The following is a 22,784-nucleotide window of genomic DNA, read 5'->3' on the forward strand; positions in this document are numbered from 1 at the left end:
CCACTTGTTTGAATGATATAGGGTTTTCTGCCTGAACAGGACTAGAAGATCTCCAAGGTCCCTTCCAACTCTTGTTATTCTGTTAAGCCCCCTGCCCCATTCAGTGCTGTTATAACTTTGAACACTAAATACATGGATTTCAAAGAAGGACTACCTGTAGGACAGTGGTAGTCAACCTGGTCTGTACCGCCCACTAGTGGGCGTTCCAGCTTTCATGGTGGGCGGTAGGGGTTTTTGTCCAGTACTGAAGCACTTTCCTTTTTTTAAATTTAATTGACTTTTTAAAAAAATGTCATAGCATTATTTAAAAACATTTTCATTAGGTTTTCATAAAATTCCCAGTGAAAATTTAAATTTCTGAAAATATACTATTTGTATCGCCCACACATAAGTTTAGTTCATGTTGATGACACTCAGCTGTACTTTTCCACACCGGGCCACCCCAACGAAGCTATCGAAGTGCTGTCCCGGTGTCTGGAGGCCGTACGGGTCTGGATGGGGAGAAACAGGCTCAAGCTCAATCCCTCCAAGACGGAGTGGCTGTGGATGCCGGCATCCCGGTACAGTCAGCTGAGTCCGCGGCTGACTGTTGGGGGCGAGTCATTGGCCCCGATGGAGAGGGTGTGCAACTTGGGCGTCCTCCTGGATGAACGGCTGTCCTTTGAAGATCATTTGACGGCCGTCTCCAGGAGAGCTTTTTACCAGGTTCACCTGGTTCGCCAGTTGCACCCCTTTCTAGACCGGGATGCCCTATGCACAGTCACTCATGCCCTCGTGACGTCTCGTCTGGATTACTGCAATGCTCTCTACATGGGGCTTCCCTTGAGGAGCACCCGGAGGCTTCAGTTGGTTCAGAATGCGGCTGCGCGGGTGATAGAGGGAGCCCCTCGTGGCTCCCATATGACACGTCTCCTGCGCAGACTGCACTGGCTACCTGTGGCCTTCCGGGTGCGCTTCAAGGTTTTGGTAACTATCTTTAAAGCGCTCCATGGCATAGGGCCGGGTTACTTACGGGACCGCCTGCTGCTACCGAATACCTCTCACTGGCCCGTGCGCTCTCACAGAGAGGGACTCCTCAGGGTGCCGTCAGCCAGGCAGTGCCGTTTGGCGACACCCAGGGGAAGGGCCTTCTCTGTGGGGGCTCCCACCCTCTGGAACAAACTCCCCCCAGGACTCCGTCAACTTCCGAACCTCCGAACCTTCCGCCGCGAGCTTAAAACACATCTATTCATCTGCGCAGGACTGGACTAGATTTTAAATTTATATTGGTTTTAATGGGTTTTATTATATATACTGTTTTTTAATTTGGCTATGTGGAATAAGTTTTTTAATTGATATTTTATTCTGTATTTATATGTATCTTTTTATTTGCCTGTGAACCGCCCTGAGTCCCTAGGGAGATAGGGCGGTATATAAATGCGAAAAATAAAATAAATAAATAAATAATAAATGTTACCTAAGTGAAACTAAATGGCGCTATAGTGCGACTGCAAACAAAAGAGCCTAGTCCCAGAATAGCTTGCGCATCTCCCCCCGAACCGGTGGGCAGTTACAAAATTTTACTACTAACAGAGATACAAAAGTGGACGGTAGGTATAAAAAGGTTGACTACCCCGTTGTAGGATATTAAATTGCCAAAATGCAAATCCTATCAGGTTGTATATTATGGCATATCAGCCAGTTAAAAGCAGTATGCTCCTTCCCCATCCATTTAAATTTTCTGAATGTCTGCAATCTTTGATAATGCATATCATCACAGTTTCATGTATGTCCTACTGATAACATAGTTTCCCATCCCAGTTAGTATTGTTAAATGAGGACTATTCATATATGGGCTGGGTCGTGCACCACAATTAAGGCTGTTCTGAAACAGCTTTAAGGCCTGGTCTTCCATTGAGAGATACTTTGGTCCAGTGCTTAAGGCACCAGACTAGAAATGGGAGATTGAGAGTTCTAGTCCCACCTTAAGTATGAAAGCTAGTTGGGTGACTTTGGGCCAATCAACAGGAGACAGTGAGTTCTAGTCCCACCTTAGCCATGAAATCCTACTGAGTGACTTTTGGCCAATTGCTCTCTCTCTCTCAGCCTAGCCCGCCTCAAAGGATTGTTGTTGTATGGGAAAGAGAAGGAAGAAGGTGTGTTTGATCTGTTTGCTACCTTGAGTTATTTGTAAACACAATAAAGGCAGGATACAACTAAGTAAAAGAGACAATTTCTTCAGACTTTGGATGGTGAAACAACACGTCTCTTGGTAAAACCAATAAGAGAGCAGGAAACATTTTAGGTTTCTCTTTTCTTCTATCTCCTAAGTTCTTAAGTTAAGGAAAAATTTGAAAATGACATTCTCCTGTTATATTCTCAAATGTGTTGCAAACCATCCTTGCTGCATTCTGTTGTATGCAAGTACAGGTAGTCTCGACTTACAACAGTTCGTTTAGTGACCGTTCAAAGTTACAGCAGCACTGACAAAAGTGACTTATGATGACCATTTTTTCACACTTAATGACCATTGCAGCATCCCCATCGTCACGTGATCAAAATTCAGAAGCTTGGCAACTGGTTCCTCTATGTATGACAGTTGCAGTGTCCCCCGGGGCACGTGATCCCCTTTTGCGACCTTCTGACAAAGCAAAGTCAACGAGGAAGCCTGTTTCCCTTAACAACCGTTTTACTAACTTAGCAACTGCAGCAATTCACTTAACAACTGTGGCAAGAAAGATTGCAAAATGGGGCAAAACTCACTTAACAACTGTCTTGCTTAGTAACGGTAATTCTGGGCTCAATTGTGGTCGTAAATCAAGGACTACTTGTACCAGCCTGGGAATTTCATTTTAGACTCGCCATCTTTTTTAACGGATGAATGTCAAGAGTTGTTAAAAAAACTCCTCCGGTGGGAAAAGGGTTGTATTCCCCTTTAAAACTCGGGGGTGGGGGTGGGGGAAACCTTTTGAGAAGGTTTCCAAAATGCCCTTGTGCTCTTGGAGAAAAGGAACACATTCAGCTGCTTTTTCTCTGGACAAGTCCCAGGAAGAGCTGATGCAATCTGCTTTTTTTTTCTGGTAGTGTTGCTAGTGAGGGCTCAGGATTCCCTTTTTGAAAAGGGAAAGGAGTCCTTGGTGGAGATTAAAAAAAAGAGAGAGAGAGAGATTAACCCCAAAGGGATCCGCTAGCTCACATTGAACTGCTAGAGGCTGCAGTCTTTCTCTCAACGCCAGGATTTCCTACAGCAAAGAATCGGTTTTTTCCCAGTAACTAATTGTGTTGGGAGTGTGACAGGTATGGGATATCAGGGGTGGGTTCTACTTACCTTTACTACCGGTTCGCATCATGCCCGCGTCCCTGCACTCGCTCCGCTTGCTCACACGCACGCTCTTCTGCACATGCGCAGAAGAGTTTTGATGACGTTTGGGTCAGAGGGCGGAGCCTCCCGCCGGTTTTACTACTGGTTCTATAGAACTGGTCCAAACCGGGGGCAACCCACCACTGTGGGATATGCCTTCTCTCAGTTAACGCCAGGGTGGGAAATCTCCCTTTTGATTGAAGAAAGGTACAGTCTGCTCCATCTTTTAATAACTCTTCTTTGTTGGGCTTTTTTTTTAAAAGAGCATTTTGTCCGCTGTTACGCCTATATTGTAGAAATCTGCCATTCCTGTATTACACAAATACATCTTAGCAAAACATTGGAATGCCTCTCTTCAATATATGAATAGGATAATCCCAATCTCTTCGGTAAGTGTAGAAGAGCCTATCCCTGCCAGTTGATGCAGATTAATGCCACGTGGGTTGTGTTGTGATTTTGCTAAGTTTCTCCAGATTCTGCAGACTACAAATGATTTTTTTTTTTAAGATCATTTTGTTTTCACTTTTTTAGCCAATTAGCAATGCTGATTTCATTGTTCCCGTTGAAATTGATGGAACTATACATCAGGTAAGAAATACTATTTGCATTTTTATATGGAGGTGGCAAATTGCTATGCACCTGTCTACCATGGTAAGGGGATGCAGTGGCTCAGGGGCTAGGATGTTGAGCTTGTCGATCGAAAGGTCGGCAGCTCAGCGGTTTGAATCCCTAGTGCTGTTGTGTAACGGGATGAGCTCTGGTTACTTGTCCCAGCTTCTGCCAACCTAACAGTTTCGAAAGCACGTAAAAAATGCAAGTAGAAAAAATAGGGACCACCTTTGGTGGGAACGTAACAGTGTTCCGTGTGCCTTTGGCGTTGAGTCATGCCGGCCACATGACCATGGAGACATCTTCGGACAGTGCTGGCTCTTCGGATTTGAAACGGAGATGAGTACCGCCCCGTAGAGTCAGCAACGACCAGCACATATGTGTGAGGGGAACCTTTACCTTTTACCATGGTCAGATTAGCTTGGCAAAGGATGAAGTTTTGGAGTTAACGGACAGGTTAAAATTAGTGAGATTGGGGGATTGCAGAGTTTCAACATGAAAGCTCTTTCAGGTCAAACTGACAATAAGATGGTAAAAAGTGTTATTTTAAATAGTAACAATAATTGGTTCAACACATAAGGATATTTTGCTGCCTAGTCTTTTTGTCATAGTTTTATCCAGATAACTTACCTGCTGACCATGATAACTTCCGGAGGTTCAGGTGTCAGTTCTAGGTGCTAAAAGTCCAGTTTTTCACATACATGCTTCTAAAAATTCATATACAGATAGTCTTCGACTTAACAACAGTTCATTTAATGACCATTCAAAGTTAAAAAAGCACTGAAAAAATGATTTATTACCATTTTTCGCACTTACAGCCATGGTCACATGATCAAAATTTGGAGACTTGGTAACTGGTTCATATTTGTGATGGTTGCAGTGTGCCAGGGTCATGTGATCCCTTTTTGTGACCCTTCTGGCAACCAAAATCAATGGGGAAGCCAGAGTCACTTCACAACCGTTTTACTAACTTAAAAAGTGCAGTGATTCACTTAACTGTGGCAAGAAAGGTTGTAAAATGGGGTAAAATTCACTTCACAAATGTTTTATTGAGTAACAGAAATTTACCAAGAAAAAAATATTTTGGGGAGTCTAAATTCGTTTAACCAGCGTTGTAAAATCAGACCGGGTCACATGGTTACTCAAATGACTGTCAATAACTTATGAAGGAAAGTATCCTCAACTTATAACATAACATAACATAACTTAAGTGAATCACTGCAGTTAACTTAGTAACACGTTTGTTAAGTGAATCTGGCTTCCCCCATTGACTTTGCTTATCAGAAGGTCACAAAAGGCGATCATGTGACCCCTAGACCCTGCAACTGTCATAAATATGAGCCAGTTGCCAAGCGTCCAAATTTTGATCGTGTGATTATGCGGATGCTGCAAAGGCCATAACTGTGAAAAACGGTCATAAGTTACTTTTTTTCATTGCCGTTGTAATTCTGAATGGTCACTAAATGAACTGTTGTAAATTGAGGACTATCTGTACTTGCAAACCGTTTAACTTTTTTTCCCATTTAGAAATAGCTGAGAGTGTGTGTAAAACTATGATAAACTGTGAACAGTTGCCCATGGTTTTAGTAGATGATGATGTTTTGCATCTAATCTATTCTTTTTCTAAAGGACAGCCTTCTTGGTGTGCCTTTCCAGGAGGGGCTGCGACCGGGTTCAAGTAATCCAGGATAGGCTGTGTACTATCTTAATGGCCTATCCTTGACTACTTGCACTGGGACGTAGCCACAACACGATAAAGAGGATGCTGGGAAGTCCCAAGTCCACGTGTCTTCTTCGCACTTTTCTTAAAAGAAGGCCTGCAACCAAAGATGTCATAATTCAAGAGTAGATTACCTCCAGTTAAAAAAGTCAATTAAACACATGCAAAACCAAACTACATGCTGACACAATCCTTACAATGTTTGTCTTTCTCTTCTATTGTACAATTTAGTGGCAATAAAGCTCTCCTCTCCCCTCCCCTCCCCTCCCCTTCCATTCTATTTTTCTATTTCTCTTCTATTCTACCTCTGCCTTGAGTCAGTACAGGTAGACTTTGACTTACAAGCAGGGTTGATATTCACTTACCTTCACTACCGGTTCACAAATGGCATGCGCAGAGCATCAAGAACGAGATGATGTCCAGGCAGGTGGGCGGAGCCTCCCGCAGCCGCCACTATTGGTTCACCCAAACCGGATAGAACTGGCTAAATAGCACCACTGCTTACAACCATTCGTTTAGTGACTGTTTGAAGTTACATCAGCACTGAAAGATGTGACTTATGACCTTTTCTTACTTATGGTTGTTGCAACATCCCCGTGGTCACGTGATCAAAATTTAGACGCTTCACAACAGATGTGTTTTTGACAGTTGCAGTGTCCCAGGGTCATGTGATCATCATTTGTAAACTTCCCAACCAGCTTCCAACAAGCAGAGTCAGTGCAGGAAGCTGGATTTGCTAAATTGCCATAGGAATCACTTTAACAGCTGCATGGATTCACATAATTGCGGCAAAAAGTCATAAAATGGTCAAAAGTCATAAAAAAGTCAAAAGTCACTTAACCAACTGCCCTGCTTAGGAACAAAAAAGAGCCCAGTTAAGGTTGTAAGTTGAGGACTAGCTGTATTTTAGTTCGTATGGATAGGTTTTATTGCATTAGCTATAATTATTTACTTAAGTATCTTAGCTACAATCCTACCAACAGCTTTACTAGTAAAAGCCATGAAAATCCATTCCATTCACAAATCCGGGATTTTGCCATTTTGAAAATGAAACAGAATAAAATAGGAGTCCCTTTTCACTTTCAGAACAAAATCCTTCATTATTATTTTTTTGAAGACCTGAAAAAGAGAACATTGAATCCATTCATTCTTTTTGCAGAAGAATAAAATTTTTTGAGTTAGTATCATAGATAACAATCTTTTAATTTTAAAATTACATTCCTTTAAGTTTATACTGTGTTTCCTGGAGCACCTCACCGATTTATACAGGAACAAAACTGCACTAGCTAGGTCTTTGTAACGATCCAGCTGGACTTCACTTCGCCTCTTGTTTTTATTAAAATGAAATAAATTGATTCTCCAGGATCATGAACTTCTGCTGTTTGCTTATTCTTGAATCTCAGTGCCTGCCTTCTCTCTCTACCTCCAGGTTTATGTGTTGAAACGACCACATGTGGACAAATTTCTTCAGAGAATGGGAGACCTTTTTGAATGTGTGTTGTTCACAGCAAGCCTAGCAAAAGTAAGTTGTGCAATCCGTGTGTCTCTTATTCTCACAATCTTCTCTCATTTCAGGTAGTCCAAAGTTGGACACAACACACAGTCACCCTGGTTAATTTTGTAACATTGGCTTAGCTGGGCCAGCTGTCCAGCATTTCTGAAGAAACGGGCATTTGGTAAACATTAATAATTGACTTTTCTTCCTTTACCCAAATCTCCTAGAAGGAAAGTTGGGGTCCTTTTTTTTTTTTTTTTTGACATATCAAATAAGGAGAAAATTAATTATCTTCATCTTCATCTCCTTCCCACCCCTTTTTTTCCCCCCTTCTGCTTTCTTTATCTGGCAACGTGTACTTTTGCCTGCTAATGTGTGGGTAAGTGTTTCCATGGTAACCGTATCACATATGGGCTCGTCTCATAACTCAGCCTTCCTGGATTGCTCCTGATGCCAATATGGGAGGCTTTTTTTTAGTTACCATGGTTATGTGTGTATGTGGGGGGCTGTTAGAGAGAAAAATAGCTTATTACATAATGTACTATCCTTAAACTGGGACAGATTAAGCAGATCTGCTGCACTGTTGGATCGGTGTATGGGCAATTAATAGTAGAGTCTTCAAGCAGGTCAAAACATTTTATATATATATAAATATATATATATAATATGCAATATGCAATAATATATATATAAATATATATATATAATATGTAATATTATATATATATATATATAATATGCAAATTCTGCTGACATTATCTGTCTTTGTGGACTTGGGATGTTCCTAACCAGGAAGGAAGGGGACCAATACTTTCTTGTACCCTTGAAATTAGAAGTCGTAGCGCTTTTAGTGACTTCCACCATAAATGTTTTAGTCTTGTGGTGTTTCCAGTGTCGTCTGTACCTGTGGTAGCAGAAAAGCTCTGTCTGCCTTTGCAGAGGATAAAATCGTTATTGTGCACCACTTCAAGAGCAGTGGAGAAATTAGGAAGGTGCATTAAGCCAGTGGAATAGGATATCCTCACAAATAAGTTGACCAGCGGGTCTTGTTTACAAGAGGGGGCTTCCATACAAGGCCGCTTCATCAAAATTATTCCTATTCTGGATTTTTTTTTAAAAAAAATTGCAAGCAAGGCTGTGCCTACACAGAACAGATCACCAGCTAGACAAAACATCTGTGCATGTATCCAGAGATAACTTTCCGAGCAGATGCAAGAAACTTTGCAGAAGGCCTTTTTACAAATTTTTCATCTAAATATGACATTTAGTTCACACCGGGAGCGGTGCTGGCAGAGAATCCAGAATTCAAGTATTTCAGGTGGCAGCAAAACCCTGAGCGTCAGCATTAAAGCAGTTTTAATATTCTTCCATTTTCCAGGGAGGTTCAGCAGGCTTCCTTTACTAGTTCTTGAGAAGGAAGACAAAAAAATCAAAGACAAGTTCATTAGCCTTCCACATTTCATTGAAAAATTTCTGTCCCGTTTGAAACCATCGTACTTTGGCATTGCAGTGAAATTAGAACTTTGTCTAATCTGTGCTCTGAAATTCTACGCAGTGCAGAAAATTACAAGATACACAATTTTCAAATTAAAACAGGATTATTATAAAATTACAAATAATATGCGTATTGACCGTTAATAGATTAAGTCTTGGTTTGTTCAATTTGTAGTCTAATACAGGTAGTCCTCGACTTATGATCACAGTTGAGGCCAAAATTTCTGACGCTAAGTGAGACATTTGCACCATTTTTCTTGCCACAGTTGTTAAATGAAGAATCACTGCGGTTGTTAAGTTAGTAACACGGTTGTTAAGTGAATCTGGCTTCCCCATTAACATTTCTTTTCAGAAGGTTGCAAAAGGGATCACATGATACACATCCCAGGCACTACAACCATCAAAAATATATGTCAGTTGTCCAGCATCTGAATTTTGATCACGTGACCATGGGGATACCGCAGTGTGAAAAATGGTCAAAAGTCACTTTTTTTCAGTGCCATTGTAACTTTGCACGATCACCAAACGAACTGTTATAAATCAAGGACTATCTTTATAGCAGAATATATTTAGGAAAGTACAAGTTTATATACTGTGTTCCTTCATGAGGAATTGGTCTAAACCAGAGGTAGTCAACCTTTTTATACCTACCGCCCACTTTTGTATCTCTGTTAGTAGTAAAATTTTCTAACCGCCCACCGGTTCCACAGTAATGCACCGTGTATCGTACTCTGCGCATGCCTCTCGCGCATCGTGGATTAGGTTTGGGAGGGCACCAGCTACCAGCTCTGCTTGTCTGTTACAGCTGGGTGGTGTGGGGGCAGATGCACGAGCTATTCTGGGGCGAGGCTCTTTTGTTTGCGGTCACACTATAGCGCCATTTAGTTTCACTTACGTAACGTGAACTAAACTTATGCGCGGGCGATACAATAGTATATTTTCAGAAATTTAAATTGTCACGGGGAATTTTATGAAAACCTAATGAAAATGTTTTTAAATAATGCTATAATTTTTTTTAAAAAAGTCAATTAAATTAAAAAAAAGGAAAGTGCTTCAGTATCGAACAAAACCCCTACAGCCCACCATGAAAGCTGGAACGCCCAGTAGTGGGCAGTAGGGACCAGGTTGACTACCACTGGTCTAAACTCTAAAGCATACTTGCTACTTTTGTCACGGTTTGTTGCGCTTTCCAAAAATGAGACTTTCCAATTGTACTCATATCACACAGACAAATTGCCATTTTGATTTTGATCTAGATGAAGCTGGTTCCTTTTGGTGATGTCTCTGGAATTAGACTTGAACCAAATCCCAGAGATGCTTTTTCAAAAAGCAACTAGACTATTTTAGTTTCTTTTTCCCTTTAAAAACGTTTTGCTTCTCATTTAAGAAGCCTCTGCATTTGGATAAGAAGCAAACATTTTCAAAGGGAAAAAAAAAACAACCTTTGCAGCATCCCCATAATGATGTGATCAAAATTCAAACATTTGGCAACTGGTTCATATTTATGACATTCACAGTGTCCCAGGGTCACGTGATCCCCTTTTGTGACCTTCTGACAAGCAAAGTCAATGGGGAAGTCAGATTCACTTAACAAACGTGTTACTAAGTTAACAACTGCAGAGATTCATTTGACAACTATGGCAAGAAAGGCTGTAAAATGGGGCAAAACTTACTTAACAAACGTCTCATTTAACAACAGAAAATTTGGGCTCAATTGTGATCGTAAATTTAGGATGATTTGTATTTTTGTTTGTTTAATCCTCAATTTTCTGGGGCTTCTCTTAGCGCTTAGTTCCTAGGAAGACCTCTTACCCTAAGCTTGGACCATTTACACCAGACTAAAAAGAACTCTTTAACCTAACATCTGCCATCATTTTTGACTTCTGGAAGCTTTACATCACATCTTAGAAAAGCAGTTAGCCACACTGTCATCATGGTTTTATCTTTATTTCTTCATTAGGGCTTATTTAGTATTTGTATATAAAAATATACATTTAGTTTTCACGGGGGCAGAAACATTCTCTTATTTCTTAACCATAACCCCTTTTCTTTTATTTAAAAAAATATTCAAAAGTATGCAGATCCAGTGGCAGATTTGTTGGATCGTTGGGGTGTGTTTACGGCTCGGCTCTTCCGGGAATCCTGTGTTTTCCACAGAGGAAATTATGTGAAAGATCTTAGCCGGCTTGGACGAGATTTGAGCAAAGTCGTCATCATAGACAATTCTCCTGCATCTTACATCTTCCATCCTGAAAATGCTGTAAGTAATTTTGTTCTCAATTTTGTGGTTGTTCAGTCATTAAGTTATGTCTGACTCCATGGAGCACAGCATGCCAGGTCCCCCTTGTCCTTCACTGTCTTTCCACTAACACATGAAGTGTTAATACCACTCTATAAGGCCTTGGTAAGACCACACTTGGCATCCAGTTTTGGTCACTACGATGCAAAAACAATGTTGAGACTTTGAGAAAAAGTGCGGAGAAGAGCAACCAAGATGATTAGGGGATTGGAGGCTAAAACATACGATGAACGGTTGCAGGAACTGGACATGGCTAGTCTAGTGAAGAGAAGGACCAGGGGAGACATGATAGCAGTCTTCCAATATCTCAGGGGCTCCCACAAAGAAGAGGAGTTAAGTTATTCTCCAAAGCACCTGAAGGCAGAACAAGAAGCAATGGGTGGAAACTAATCAAGGAAAGAAGCAACCTAGAACTAAGGAGACATTTCCAAATGGTAGGAACAATTAACCAGTGGAACAACTTGCCTCCAGAAATTGTAAATGCTCCAATACTGGAGATTTTTAAGAAAAGATTGGACAGGCATTTCTCTGAAATGGTATAGGGTTTCCTGTCTGAACAAGGGGTTGTATTAGATCAGGGGTCTCCAGCCTTGGCAACTTAAAGACTTGTAGACTTCAACTCCCAGAATTCCTCAGCCAGCAAAGCTGAATTCTGGAAGTTGAAGTCCACAAGTCTTCAAGTTGCCAAGGTTGGAGACCCCCGTATTAGATGACCTGTAAGGTTCCTTTCGACTCTGCTATTCTGTTCTGTCTCCTGGAGTTTACCCAAATTTATGTTCATTGTGTTGATGACACTATCTAATTATCTCATCCTCTACTGTTCCCTTCTCCTTTTGCCTTCTATTTTTCCAAACATCACAGTCTACTTTAGTGGCCAAAGTATTTGAGCTTCAGTTTCAAGATCTGTCTTTCTAAAGAGCAGTCAAGATTTATTTCCTTTAGGATTGACTGGTTCGATCTTCTTGTAACCCAAGGGACTCTCAAGAGTCTTCTTTAACAATGATTGCAATATATGGAAGTATTTTTACTTTTTGTTTTGTCTAGAGAGATATTTGTTGACTTTTTTTTTAAGAGGGAATAGACTCCAGAGAGCCAGTTTAGTAAGAAATTTGGGAATCTTCCATTAGAGAATTATAACTCTCTGGTCATTTACCTAAGAAACCATGAATTAAATTCATGAATTAAAGAAGAGAGCCTTCTGTATTGTTGCCCCCACCCTGTTGAACATTCTCCCCCCAGAAGTGAGGTGGGCCTCCATTCTCCTGACATTCTAGGAAGCTGTAAAAACTAGCTCTTGGCCTTGTTTGGGTCCTGAGAGCACACAGCTCTAGGGGCTAGTTATCGCCCTGACACATTTATTCTTAATTTATCCTCTCCTTTTTAAATGTTGTATCTTTCGATATTTTATTTGCGCGCTGCCCAGAGTCCTTCTGTGATATAGATAGGTGTGGTTTCAAAATTTAATAAAATAAAACCTCAAATGCCAAATTATATATGTGACCTCTAAAAAGCATAACAAAACATCTGTTAACCAAAGGAAGAAAATCCAGTGATGCTGGGTAGATGCCCACCCTGAAAGAAGCATCTCTCTAGAAAGGGACAGAAATAAGATAGTTGATGCTGTTACCTAATTGGGTAATGAAATCTCTGCAAGCAAACAACCAAACTGAGCGAGAACACACTCTATGGCTGACCTCTTCCAAAATAACCTATGCAATGAGCAAAAAGGCACAATCCATCATGAGAGCCAGTTTCATCTGTGTTTAAGACAGCAGTTTACAAAGCAGAAGACGATGAGTTTCTAGACCCATCTTAGGCATGAAAGCCAGCTGGGTAACTTTCGGCCAATCACCAGAAGACAATGAGTTCTAGTCCCGCCTCATGCACAAAAGCCTCAATCACCTGGAGATGGTAAGTTCTAGTCCCGCCTTAGGCATGAAAGTCAGTTGGGTGACTTTGGGTCAATCACCAGGAGACGGTGAGTTCCAGTCCCACCTCATGCACGAAAGCCAGCTGGGTGACTTAAGGTCAATCATCAGGAGATGGTTCAATTCTGGTCCCACCTTAGGCATGAAAGCCGAGTGACTTTGGGCCAGTCCCTTTCTCTCATCCCAACCCACCTCACAGGGTTGTTGTTGTGAGGAAATTCATAGCGGGAGGGTTTCTGGATATGTTTGTCACCTTAAATTATTTCTAAAATTAAAGGTGAGATAGGAGTAGATGAATAAAATACAAAGCCATCTCCTCAAATAATGCAAGTGACCCCATGGCTTTGTCTGAAAAGTCATGACGGGAGCTTCTGTGTGTGAGAGATTTTCCTCAACATACAACCATAATTCAGCCCAAGATTTCCACTGTTAAACAGGACAGGTGTTAAGTGAATCACTGCAGTTGTTAAGCTAGCAGCAGGATTGTTAAATGAATTCCCCATTGACTTTGCTTGTCGAGGTCAAACAAGGTGATGACCCTAGGACACTGCACTGGTCATAAATATGAGTAAGTTGCCCAATTATCCAAATTTTGATCACCTGCCCAAGGGGATGCTGCAACAGTCTTAAGTGTGAAAAATGATCATGTCACTTTTTTCAGTGCCATTGTAACTTCGCAGGTCACTAAACAAACGGTCATAAGTCCAGGACTCCCCATACCATATTCAGTTGGGCTTGTATAAGTCAATCAGCCTTTTCCTAGGGCAGTGATGGTTAACCTTTTTGCCATCATGTGTCAAAAGCGGGGGGAGCGTGGAGGGGTTGTGAGCACATGTGCCCACACCCATGATGCAACGCCCCCCCCACTCTCCCCCCGCACATGTGACCTCCCGCAGCCCATTTTGGCCTCCCTGAAGCCTCCTGGGACCAAAAATGGGCCACGGGGGTGCACCGCCCCCGCGGCCCACTTTGGTATGGGGGGGCACACGGGTCCCCTCACATTCCCCCCATCCTTGCACATGTGCGTGCAAACCCCCCACACATGTGCACACGTCTCCCGCATTTGCCCCGCCTCCACGCCAGAGACCCAGAAATCAGCTGGCTGGCAGGAGGTACGTGCGCATGCACGGTAGAAGTCAGCTGGACGATGGCTTCCATGCCTGCAGAAAGGGCACATGTGCCATAGTTTTGCCATCATGGTCCTAGAGCGTTTCTTAAAGATTCAAATAACCTACAACTGCAGAATTATTACTTTATGAATAATAATATTAAGATGTTGGGGTGGTTTTTTGTTTTTTTGTTTTTAATTTCAGGTGCCTGTTCAATCCTGGTTTGACGACATGACAGACACAGAATTGTTAGACCTTATTCCTTTCTTCGAAGGATTAAGCAGAGAGGAGGAAGTCTACACCATGCTCCATAAGCTGTGTAACAGGTAGTCCCTTGAACGCCTGTCCTGTTGCATCACCTGAAGCCTCTCTCGGAGGCTCCTCTGGATAAACCTTCAGCGCTTCTGATCTTCCCTCTGTCATGAAAGACAATCGCGACCCAGTGCTTCTAAATCATGAGATTGACTAATGCTCCGTGAGGCGAACGGCGTATTAATCAAGAAAAAAGAAAAGATGATGAAAAAGAAGCTATTTTGAATGGGACGTTTAACGCATTTCATAAAACAGGCGCGTTTTACAAATTCTGCTTTTTTTTTTTTCCTTAAACCATGCCAAAAAAGAAAAAAATATGAACGCTTGGTGTTAACTTCACCAGTCAAGTCATCCCCCCTCCCCCTCCCCCACTCCCAGCTCATCCTGCTATGCAGAGTATTTTTCCCACCCTGCCCTGCTTCACTAGAGCAGTTGACCTGACTCTGAACTTAATTTCTTCCAGGACAAAGTGCCTTTTTGAATGTTGTTTTAAGATTTACAAAAAAAAAAAAAATCACTTTTGTACAAGAGGTATTTCCAGAATCTTTTAGTCTTGTATTGTTTAAATGCTTGAAGAAGAAAAAAGACAAGAGTTGGGAGACTTTTTTTTTATAGAGCAACTTAAAACTACGGAATCAAAGAAGGAATTTGGGGAAGGTTGTTACTGTCCTTAAAATATCAATGGCTATATTTTGTACCGCATTTGAAGCCCCATACCAATAGGTAGAAATAAATGGGGTAACTTCTAAGATGGAGATGCAGCTCCCTTACTAATTTGGATGACGTTTTGCACTTAGTTTAGGGCATATCTGTATTTTCTTTTTTTTTAATGGAGTATAGCAAAATGGAATGGGAAATGCCCTCCCTTGCATTCCCTTCAAGAAGAATCTTTGATTGTGTTTGTTAACGCACAACTGCCAGGTGTGTCTGAGGTTAGGGATGAAATAGAGAGAAAGCATAGAAGACAATGAGTGTATTTGTTCAGCGTGAAATATTTATAGAGAGGTATTGCCAACGATGCTCTGAAATCCCAGGGAAAGCGAAGTTTCTTCCCATAACCCTCCTTCCTTTCCATGGCCCTGGTGGGAGACATTTCCCTTTATATATTTTTTTTTAAAATTGTGCCCTGTGTTTTTGTTTTTCCTCTTAATTGCTGCTAACGAAGGCTCACCAAATGGAACTGAACTTTGGCTGTTATACTGTTCTTTGCCGCTGTGCCTCTGCTACTGGAATTTCAAAAGCCCTTTACATCCTTAGTTTCTGCCCAACGCAGACATGTATTAATTCAATTAATTTCTTTTTTTAAAATTCGGGGTTGTCACTAGTGTTTCCACCTTGGAATTTTTCTTCCTTTCATGCTTCTTCCATTTTTGTTAAAAAAGAAAAATAGGGATGTTGGTTCTGTGCTTTAATTCTATGATGGAACATTTGATTCTTCTTTTTCTTTCTAAACTGATCTACTACAGTTGTTGCGTGAAGATCCTTAGAACTAACAGCGTTTAGGGAAAATCGGGTTGTTGGAATGAAATTTTTTTGGTATTTTTATTTGGTATGTGTCTTGATATAGAACAAGGCTTGATCTTTTTCTAAAAACCACAACCCTGTTAAGCAAATTGGTCTGAGAGAAAGCACAATTGCACCATATTGGGTATTCTTTCTTTCTTTTGGTCAATATCATCAAATCAATCTCTGTTGTTTAGATGTATGCATTTTTTTCCATCCTTGGAGGAAAACATTGTGTAAATATCAAGAATGTTGGCCTTCTCTGTGTTTGTTTCTCTCTCTTTTGAACCTCTCTCTATAAGAGGGTGCATATCAGTCATATGTTTCCATCTTCCTTGTAAATTCGTTTTTATTCTTCTTTACAGCAACCGAAGCCCTTTGAAATGCTCAAATTAGCCATAGTGGACAAGAACTTTCTTTAAAACATTTGGTGCTTATCCCAGTAAAAAAAAAAAAATACACCTCTCAGAAATTACAGGTTCTTGCTCCTTGCCTTTGCCTAGTTTTCGTTGAATTTGTTACAAAGGTTCAAAAAAGAAAAAAAGAATCAGCTAAGAAGCAGATGGGCCCCTCCTTTCAGGGTGAACATTTAGGCCAACATCCATAGGCAGAAAACAGGTGATCGGAGGCACAGTAAAATGAAAAAGCCAAAAATCAGACTTTTGACTCCATCAAAGGGATTTTTAATCAGTGTTTGGAGAGCTCTACCAGTATTGTATAAGCAGGATAGTCCTATATGAACCCCAAAAGATTGCCTCTGCATATATCTTTATTTGACTTATTGGAGGTTCTTCTTTAATTGTACGTCTTGTCTGATATCAGAATAATTGTCTGATATTCAGAATAATAACACCTGGAGTGTTGGTGGTTTCCTTTGCTTTTTTTTTGTTTCCTTCTTTCTTTTGTTTGAAGTTTTATTTGAGTGCTGGTTAAGTCCATGAAGCTTAATTTTAGTGAGATCTTTAATTTGGGTATTTGAGTTCAAAATAGTGGAGCATTTATACTGCCAAAGCGTGTTCTCTAAGCAGTATTTTTTTTTTCTACTGTATTTCTGGCTTTCTGAGCCTCAGATGCAGTCTGCAGGGAAAAAGAATTCAGGTTGTAACGGGGGCAAATACGATGGCAATGGTTGGTATTAAGTTGAAGAAAAATTGCAGTGTTTTTTCTGGCTCATCTTGAATCTTTTGATCTTCCCAGCAACCAGTTTCCATCATATCTTGCCCTTTCTAATAATGTGTGTCTTTGACAGTTTTATGCGATCAGTTTGTGCATAATGCAGGACATCTTGTTTGACTTTGCTTTTTTATAAAATCAGTGGGGTTTTTTTTCTCTCTATCCAGTTGCCTTAAATGTCTGTGAATGAATGTTGATTATGGAAAGTGTCTTGTAACATGATGGGAATCCCACCTCCAACAGACAACAAGAACTTCCGGTGGGGGTCCCAATTCTAATAAATTCTGAGATGTGGAAATTGATCAATTTTTTGAAGATCGTACTTATAACAATCTGGTGCCTTTTCCTTACTTGGGCACGATTTCATTCTGGAGCTCCTCATTTTTATGTAGTCCTGAGAATACAGGGTGTTATTCATGGAAAGCCGAAGAAAAGCTGTTTTAAAATTTAGGCATTACTTCTGTTTGCATTGGTTTTTCTGAGGCAGTATATTTTTGGGGAATTATTTGTGATGCATCTTACAGCCATATTCAAGGTGCTTAGAAATCCCTCAGAACTATTGTCCTGGTTTTGAGACTGATCTGTGATCACTCACATATACAGTAAGAGGAATAAAATCAGCATTTGTCCACTTCATTGAGCATTAACCTGAGTCCAGTCAGTTCCTTTCAAATTCTTTAACACAAGGCAGGGCTTACCTTGTGCGCAATATGCAATCGTGCATGGCTGTAGCCTAAAATTCTGTTGACATCTACACAATTTTCAGGCACACACTGACCAGTTGCATTTGCCCTAGGTTGAACACAACATGTTGGCCCTTTGTAGAAATCTTAGCCAAGATGGTGCTCTTGATTGGAAGGTCATGAGTCAACTACATCTACTAATAATGCAAGTAAAAAAGGGCAGGGCTTCAGTCCTACGATTGCAGCCATCTTTAATCCCCTATCCCTGATCCATAACCCTGAACTTTTAACTTCTGCTTGCCTCTTGAGAAGTTCTGTTGTCAGTTGTATGTTGGGAGATTTTTATGTGTATGTGTGTGGGAGGGGGTGACTTAGAAATGGGCACGATGCAGCACCAGCACTTGAAGGGTTCCTAGAATATGAAATTCCCTTCCTTCCTTCCTTCCTTTCACACCCATCTTTTCCTTTTCCACTCCTCCCTTCCCCCTTTTATTCCTCTCCCTCCCTTTTCCTCTCTCTCACACCCTTCCCTTTCTCCCTTTTATTCCCTTCCTTTCCCTTCCCTTCAGTTTTCTTTGCACTCATAAACACTACGGAGTCATTGGGTATCATGGGAGAATTATGTCCACTCAGTCTTTCCTCTTGCTTGATAAAGTTACTCAGTGAGTAACTTACACAGGGCAGAAAAGGAGGAATGAGAGGCCTGATGCACATCTTCTAAACACTTGACAGCTCTGCAGAGTTGTTACGTCCATTATGTATTTCATTGTACTTAGTCTAATTTACTTAACCTTCTAATTTTGATCTCAAGTTGGGAAGCAGAATGCCCTGGATGCCAGTAAATAAATATCCACAATAGTTAAGCAGACAAATATGGCTGTGTCCAGCAATATATTTTACCAAAACTGGAAAGGGATGGGAGGAAAACAGTCAAGAAAATAAGGTGCACAGTTGTTCCTTCTTGCTCAACTTTTTGTACTGTAACTTTAAAAAAAAAAAACAGCAAGGAAAGCTTTTCATTGACAAATTGCTCCACCTCTAGAGTTGTTTAATTTGTGGTGTGTACAGTCTCTATTCCTGGCATCATTGAAGAATTAGAATGAAAATGTGGAAATTCTGATCTCAAAAGACCCTGGAAATATCAGTGTAAAAAAAAAAAGCTGTAGTCTATATATATATATATATATATTTTCCAAAATGAAAAAAATTGCTCTATAGATTTGTTTTTCTAAAAATAATAATAAAACACCAAACCGCACAGTCCTATTGTAAATTGAATGTTTTTGCCTCTGATTTAAAGGTGCTGCAACAATTACTTTGACTGGGAAGGCAAGTTGGGATTGAAAAAAATGGCTTGAAATCCTATCAGCTACCTATGCAAAATAAATAAAAGCTGACTATTTTTTTTCTATTTTATTCCTGGGAACTATGAAAAGATCACAAGCAATGGGTGAACTGTTTGTTAATCTAATAAAGGAACTGTTTACACACTTCTCTGCGTTGAACAATGCCACAGTTCTTGAAAAAAACAGCTTTAACCATGGGAGGATTTAGGGAGGGGAACAAAGAAATTAACAAGGTTTAATGAGGGTGGGGGTATTGAGGCTTTTTACTGTGAAAAATTAAAATACATTTTTTTTTAAAAAGGGAATCAACGGGGGCATTGAGAGGGATGTTCTGCAATTTTGAAAAAATCACTTTCCTCTTTAAAAGGACAAAACAGTTTCCCACTCATTAGATCAAAGTTTGTCCAAACTGGGCCACTTCCCGATGTGTGAACTTCAACTCCCAGAATTCTCTGCAAAGGCATTTTAACTGAAGAATTCTGGGAGATAAAATCTGCCCACATCCAGAAAGTGCTTAGGTTGTTCCAAATTCTGCCACACGTTTCCTGAACACCCAGAAATAGACCAGCAACAACAACAACAAAAATCAGGCTACTGATTTTTTTTAGATATAATCAAAATTTTAACAGTTATTGTTTAAAACCACAAAGCAATTTTTCCCAAAATGCTCCTTATTTAAGCAAAACAGTGTCTTAGCAAAAGCTAAGTTGGAGCACCCTTTGAATGAGTGTTTAGATTAATTCAGGATGGGTTAAATAACGTTCTAAAGAAAGGTCAGCTTTCTAAAAGGATTGTGAATAAAAACATCAAAAACAAAAACACAAGTATATTCCTAATTTGTGTGGAATTTTTCATGCAAATATGATTTCATCCTATAAAAGGATCCCCCAGAATTTGCATCCACCAAAGAAGGAGTGCTGCAATGAAACAAACCTGTTTGTATCGGGGAGGGAAGAAAATCCAGAAAACTACTCCAATATGTTACATTCAGAGGTGGTCAGCATGCTCAGACCGGTTTGGATGAACTGCTGGTGGGCCAGCCCACCTGTCCCAGCATGATGCTGTCCTATTTAGCTACATTTTCAAGGCCGGGCACATATGCAGAAGGTGCATCCGCAGGCAAAGCACATGCGCAGAAGGCACGTGCGTGAAGTAAGCCTGCACACGCGTGGTGAACCGGTGAGAAGAATATGTGAAACGGACCACTGGTTATATTAGACCAAGGGTGCCCAAACTTGGCCACTTTAAGACTTGTGGATTTCAACTCCCAGGATTCCTCAACCAGCAGGGGAGGAATTCTGGGAGTTGAAGTTCACAAGTCTTTAAAGTTGCCAAGTCTGGGAGACCCCTGTATTAGAGGGTGGGGAATGGTTTGTTGGAGAAAAGAGACTTGAGATCACTTAAATTCTCATTCCTGTATCTAGTTTTCAGGCCACAAGATGGCAGAGTTGAGCTAGTAATTTTTGAACAGGAAATTATTTATTTATTTTGTCAAACACATACTAACAATTTATATAAGTATAAGCATGAAATAAACACACAAAATGAATACAACCAAAGGGAACATTAGGACAGGGACGGTAGGCACACTGGTGCTCTTATGCACGCCCCTTACAGACCTCTTAGGAATGGGGTGAGGTCAATAGTAGACAGTCTTAGGTTAAAGTTAAAATGCAACATCAGCGGGTTAAAGTTAGAACCCCACTGGATTAGCACCCATCTAAGTCCATTTTCCAGCCATTACTAAACCTTTATGACGGCATACCTGTATATACAGTATGTCGCCACTCTAGTCCAGGGGTCACCAACCTTTTGGACCTCAGGGACCACTGAATTCATAATTTTAAATCCTGCGGACCACTAATACGAATTTTTAAAAAAGATAAATAGTATTTAGTGCAATATAAAAATGCAAATAATTTTTCTACAGACCACCAAAATTTTCTCAAGGACCACCAGTGGTTCACAGGCCATGGTTGGTGACCACTGCTCTCGTCTACAGTTTTCTAGCGAAGTATTTGCCTTCAATCTACTCTTTCTGCAACCTTCGATCTTGAAAGCACTAATAACAGAAGAAAACCAGGAAGTAGCCAAGCTTGGTCTGGCACATAATATCAAATGTTAACAGAAATGTATTAATTTTTATTTTATTTTATTTTTTTTATTTACATTTATATCCCGCCCTTCTCCGAAGACTCGGGGCGGCTTACAGTGTATAAGGCAATAGTCTCATTCTATTTGTATATTTACAAAGTCAACTTATTGCCCCCCCAACAATCTGGGTCCTCATTTTACCTACCTTATAAAGGGTGGAAGGCTGAGTCAACCTCGGGCCGAGCTTGAACCTGCAGTAATTGCAGGCAGCTGTGTTCTAATAACAGGCTTCTTACAGCCTGAGCTATCACAGCCCTTAATGCCTATTTTAATGCCTATTTTAATATACAATGCTTCAAGAGACAGCCTGGTGTTGGATTTATTCCTTTTTTTTATTGCACTGAATTTGCTTTATAAGAATAAAGGGGGCATATAAATTTAATAATAAAATTAAAAATTATTTTTATTGCAATATATTAAAACATTTGGGTGGTTTCCCGTAGAAATATTATCACATACTACATTTAGTCTTCGACTGACCTTGGGTGCTTAGTAGAATCGGATAAAAGAATTAAGTAGCACTGAGAGACATAGAATCATTTGGCTGGAAGGGACCTTGGAGGTCTTCTAGTCCAACACACTGCGCAAGGCAGGAGCCCTTAAACCTCCAAATTCACTTTGATTTTAATTCCATTTTACACGTAGTCCTTGACTTACAACTGTCTGATTAGTGACAGTTCAAAGTTACGTCACTGGAAAAAGTGACATGACGTGTTTTTCACATTTCAACAACCCTTGCAACATCCCCATGGTCATGTGACCAAAATTCAGGCAACTGACCCATATTTATGATGGTTGCAGCATCCCGGGGTCATGAGACCTGACAAGCAAAGTCAATGGGGAAGCCAGATTCACTTAGCAACCATGTTACTAATTTAGTGACTGCAATGATTCACTCACACCAAAAAGTTGTAAAATGGGACAAAACTCAGCAACTGTCTTGCTTGCTTAATTTTGGGCTCAAATGTATCCTTATGATTTATATTTTATTTATTTATTTCATCACAACAATATATGTAGGTATCATACAAATAGATTATATAGTATATAAACACATATTTGAGTAAATATTAGGAGTTATAAGCATAATATATATATATATATATATATATGTAGGTCTTTGGTTTTTCTCCGTAATTGGAATGTCTTGGCTTTCGTGAGTCTCATTCGTCATCTTCAGGCTTCAGCTTCGTGCTTCTGGGAGAAGCACCCAGAAGCATGAAGCTGAAGCCTGAAGATGACGAATGAGACTTCGTCGAAACGTTGCCAAGACATTTCCAATTTTACACAGGAGAAAACCCGAACAACCAAAGACCTATATATATATATATATATAGGAAGAAGAAAAGAAAAACAATATGACTGTTCCTGATTGCTTATTTGTACCCTATGACTATCATTAAGTGTTATTCCTTAGAATTCTTGATGAAGGTATCTTTTCTTTTATGTACAATGGGAGCATATGCACCAAGACAAATTCCTTGTGTGTCCAATCACACTTGGCCAATAAAAAATTCTATTCTGTTCTGTTCTGTTCTGTTCTATGCCATAGTCTACCTATAATTCCATTCACTTTTAAGGCTCAAGACAATATACCTTTTTAGACTAATGTCTTTAAA

General features: G+C 40.3%; 1 protein-coding gene across 5 annotated transcripts in view; it reads left to right on the top strand.

Moving 5' to 3' along the window:
* CTDSPL (CTD small phosphatase like) overlaps nt 1–19,158 on the top strand; it is a 74,309-nt gene extending 55,151 nt beyond the window's left edge. The window contains exons 5-9 of one of the 5 annotated variants that reach the window (XR_009154817.1): nt 3,872–3,928; nt 7,099–7,191; nt 10,733–10,918; nt 12,495–12,868; nt 14,199–14,337. Coding sequence is in view for 4 of the 5 variants with exons in the window: in XM_058180115.1 (XP_058036098.1) it covers nt 3,872–3,928; nt 7,099–7,191; nt 10,733–10,918; nt 14,199–14,324 (462 nt within the window). In the remaining variant the exon portion in view is untranslated. The other 4 variants (XM_058180118.1, XM_058180119.1, XM_058180115.1 and 1 more) reach the window with 4 other exon arrangements.
* The last annotated feature ends 3,626 nt before the right edge of the window (nt 19,159–22,784 follow it).

The sequence above is a fragment of the Ahaetulla prasina genome, chromosome 4 (genome assembly GCF_028640845.1).
Source record: "Ahaetulla prasina isolate Xishuangbanna chromosome 4, ASM2864084v1, whole genome shotgun sequence".
Lineage (NCBI taxonomy): Eukaryota > Metazoa > Chordata > Lepidosauria > Squamata > Colubridae > Ahaetulla > Ahaetulla prasina.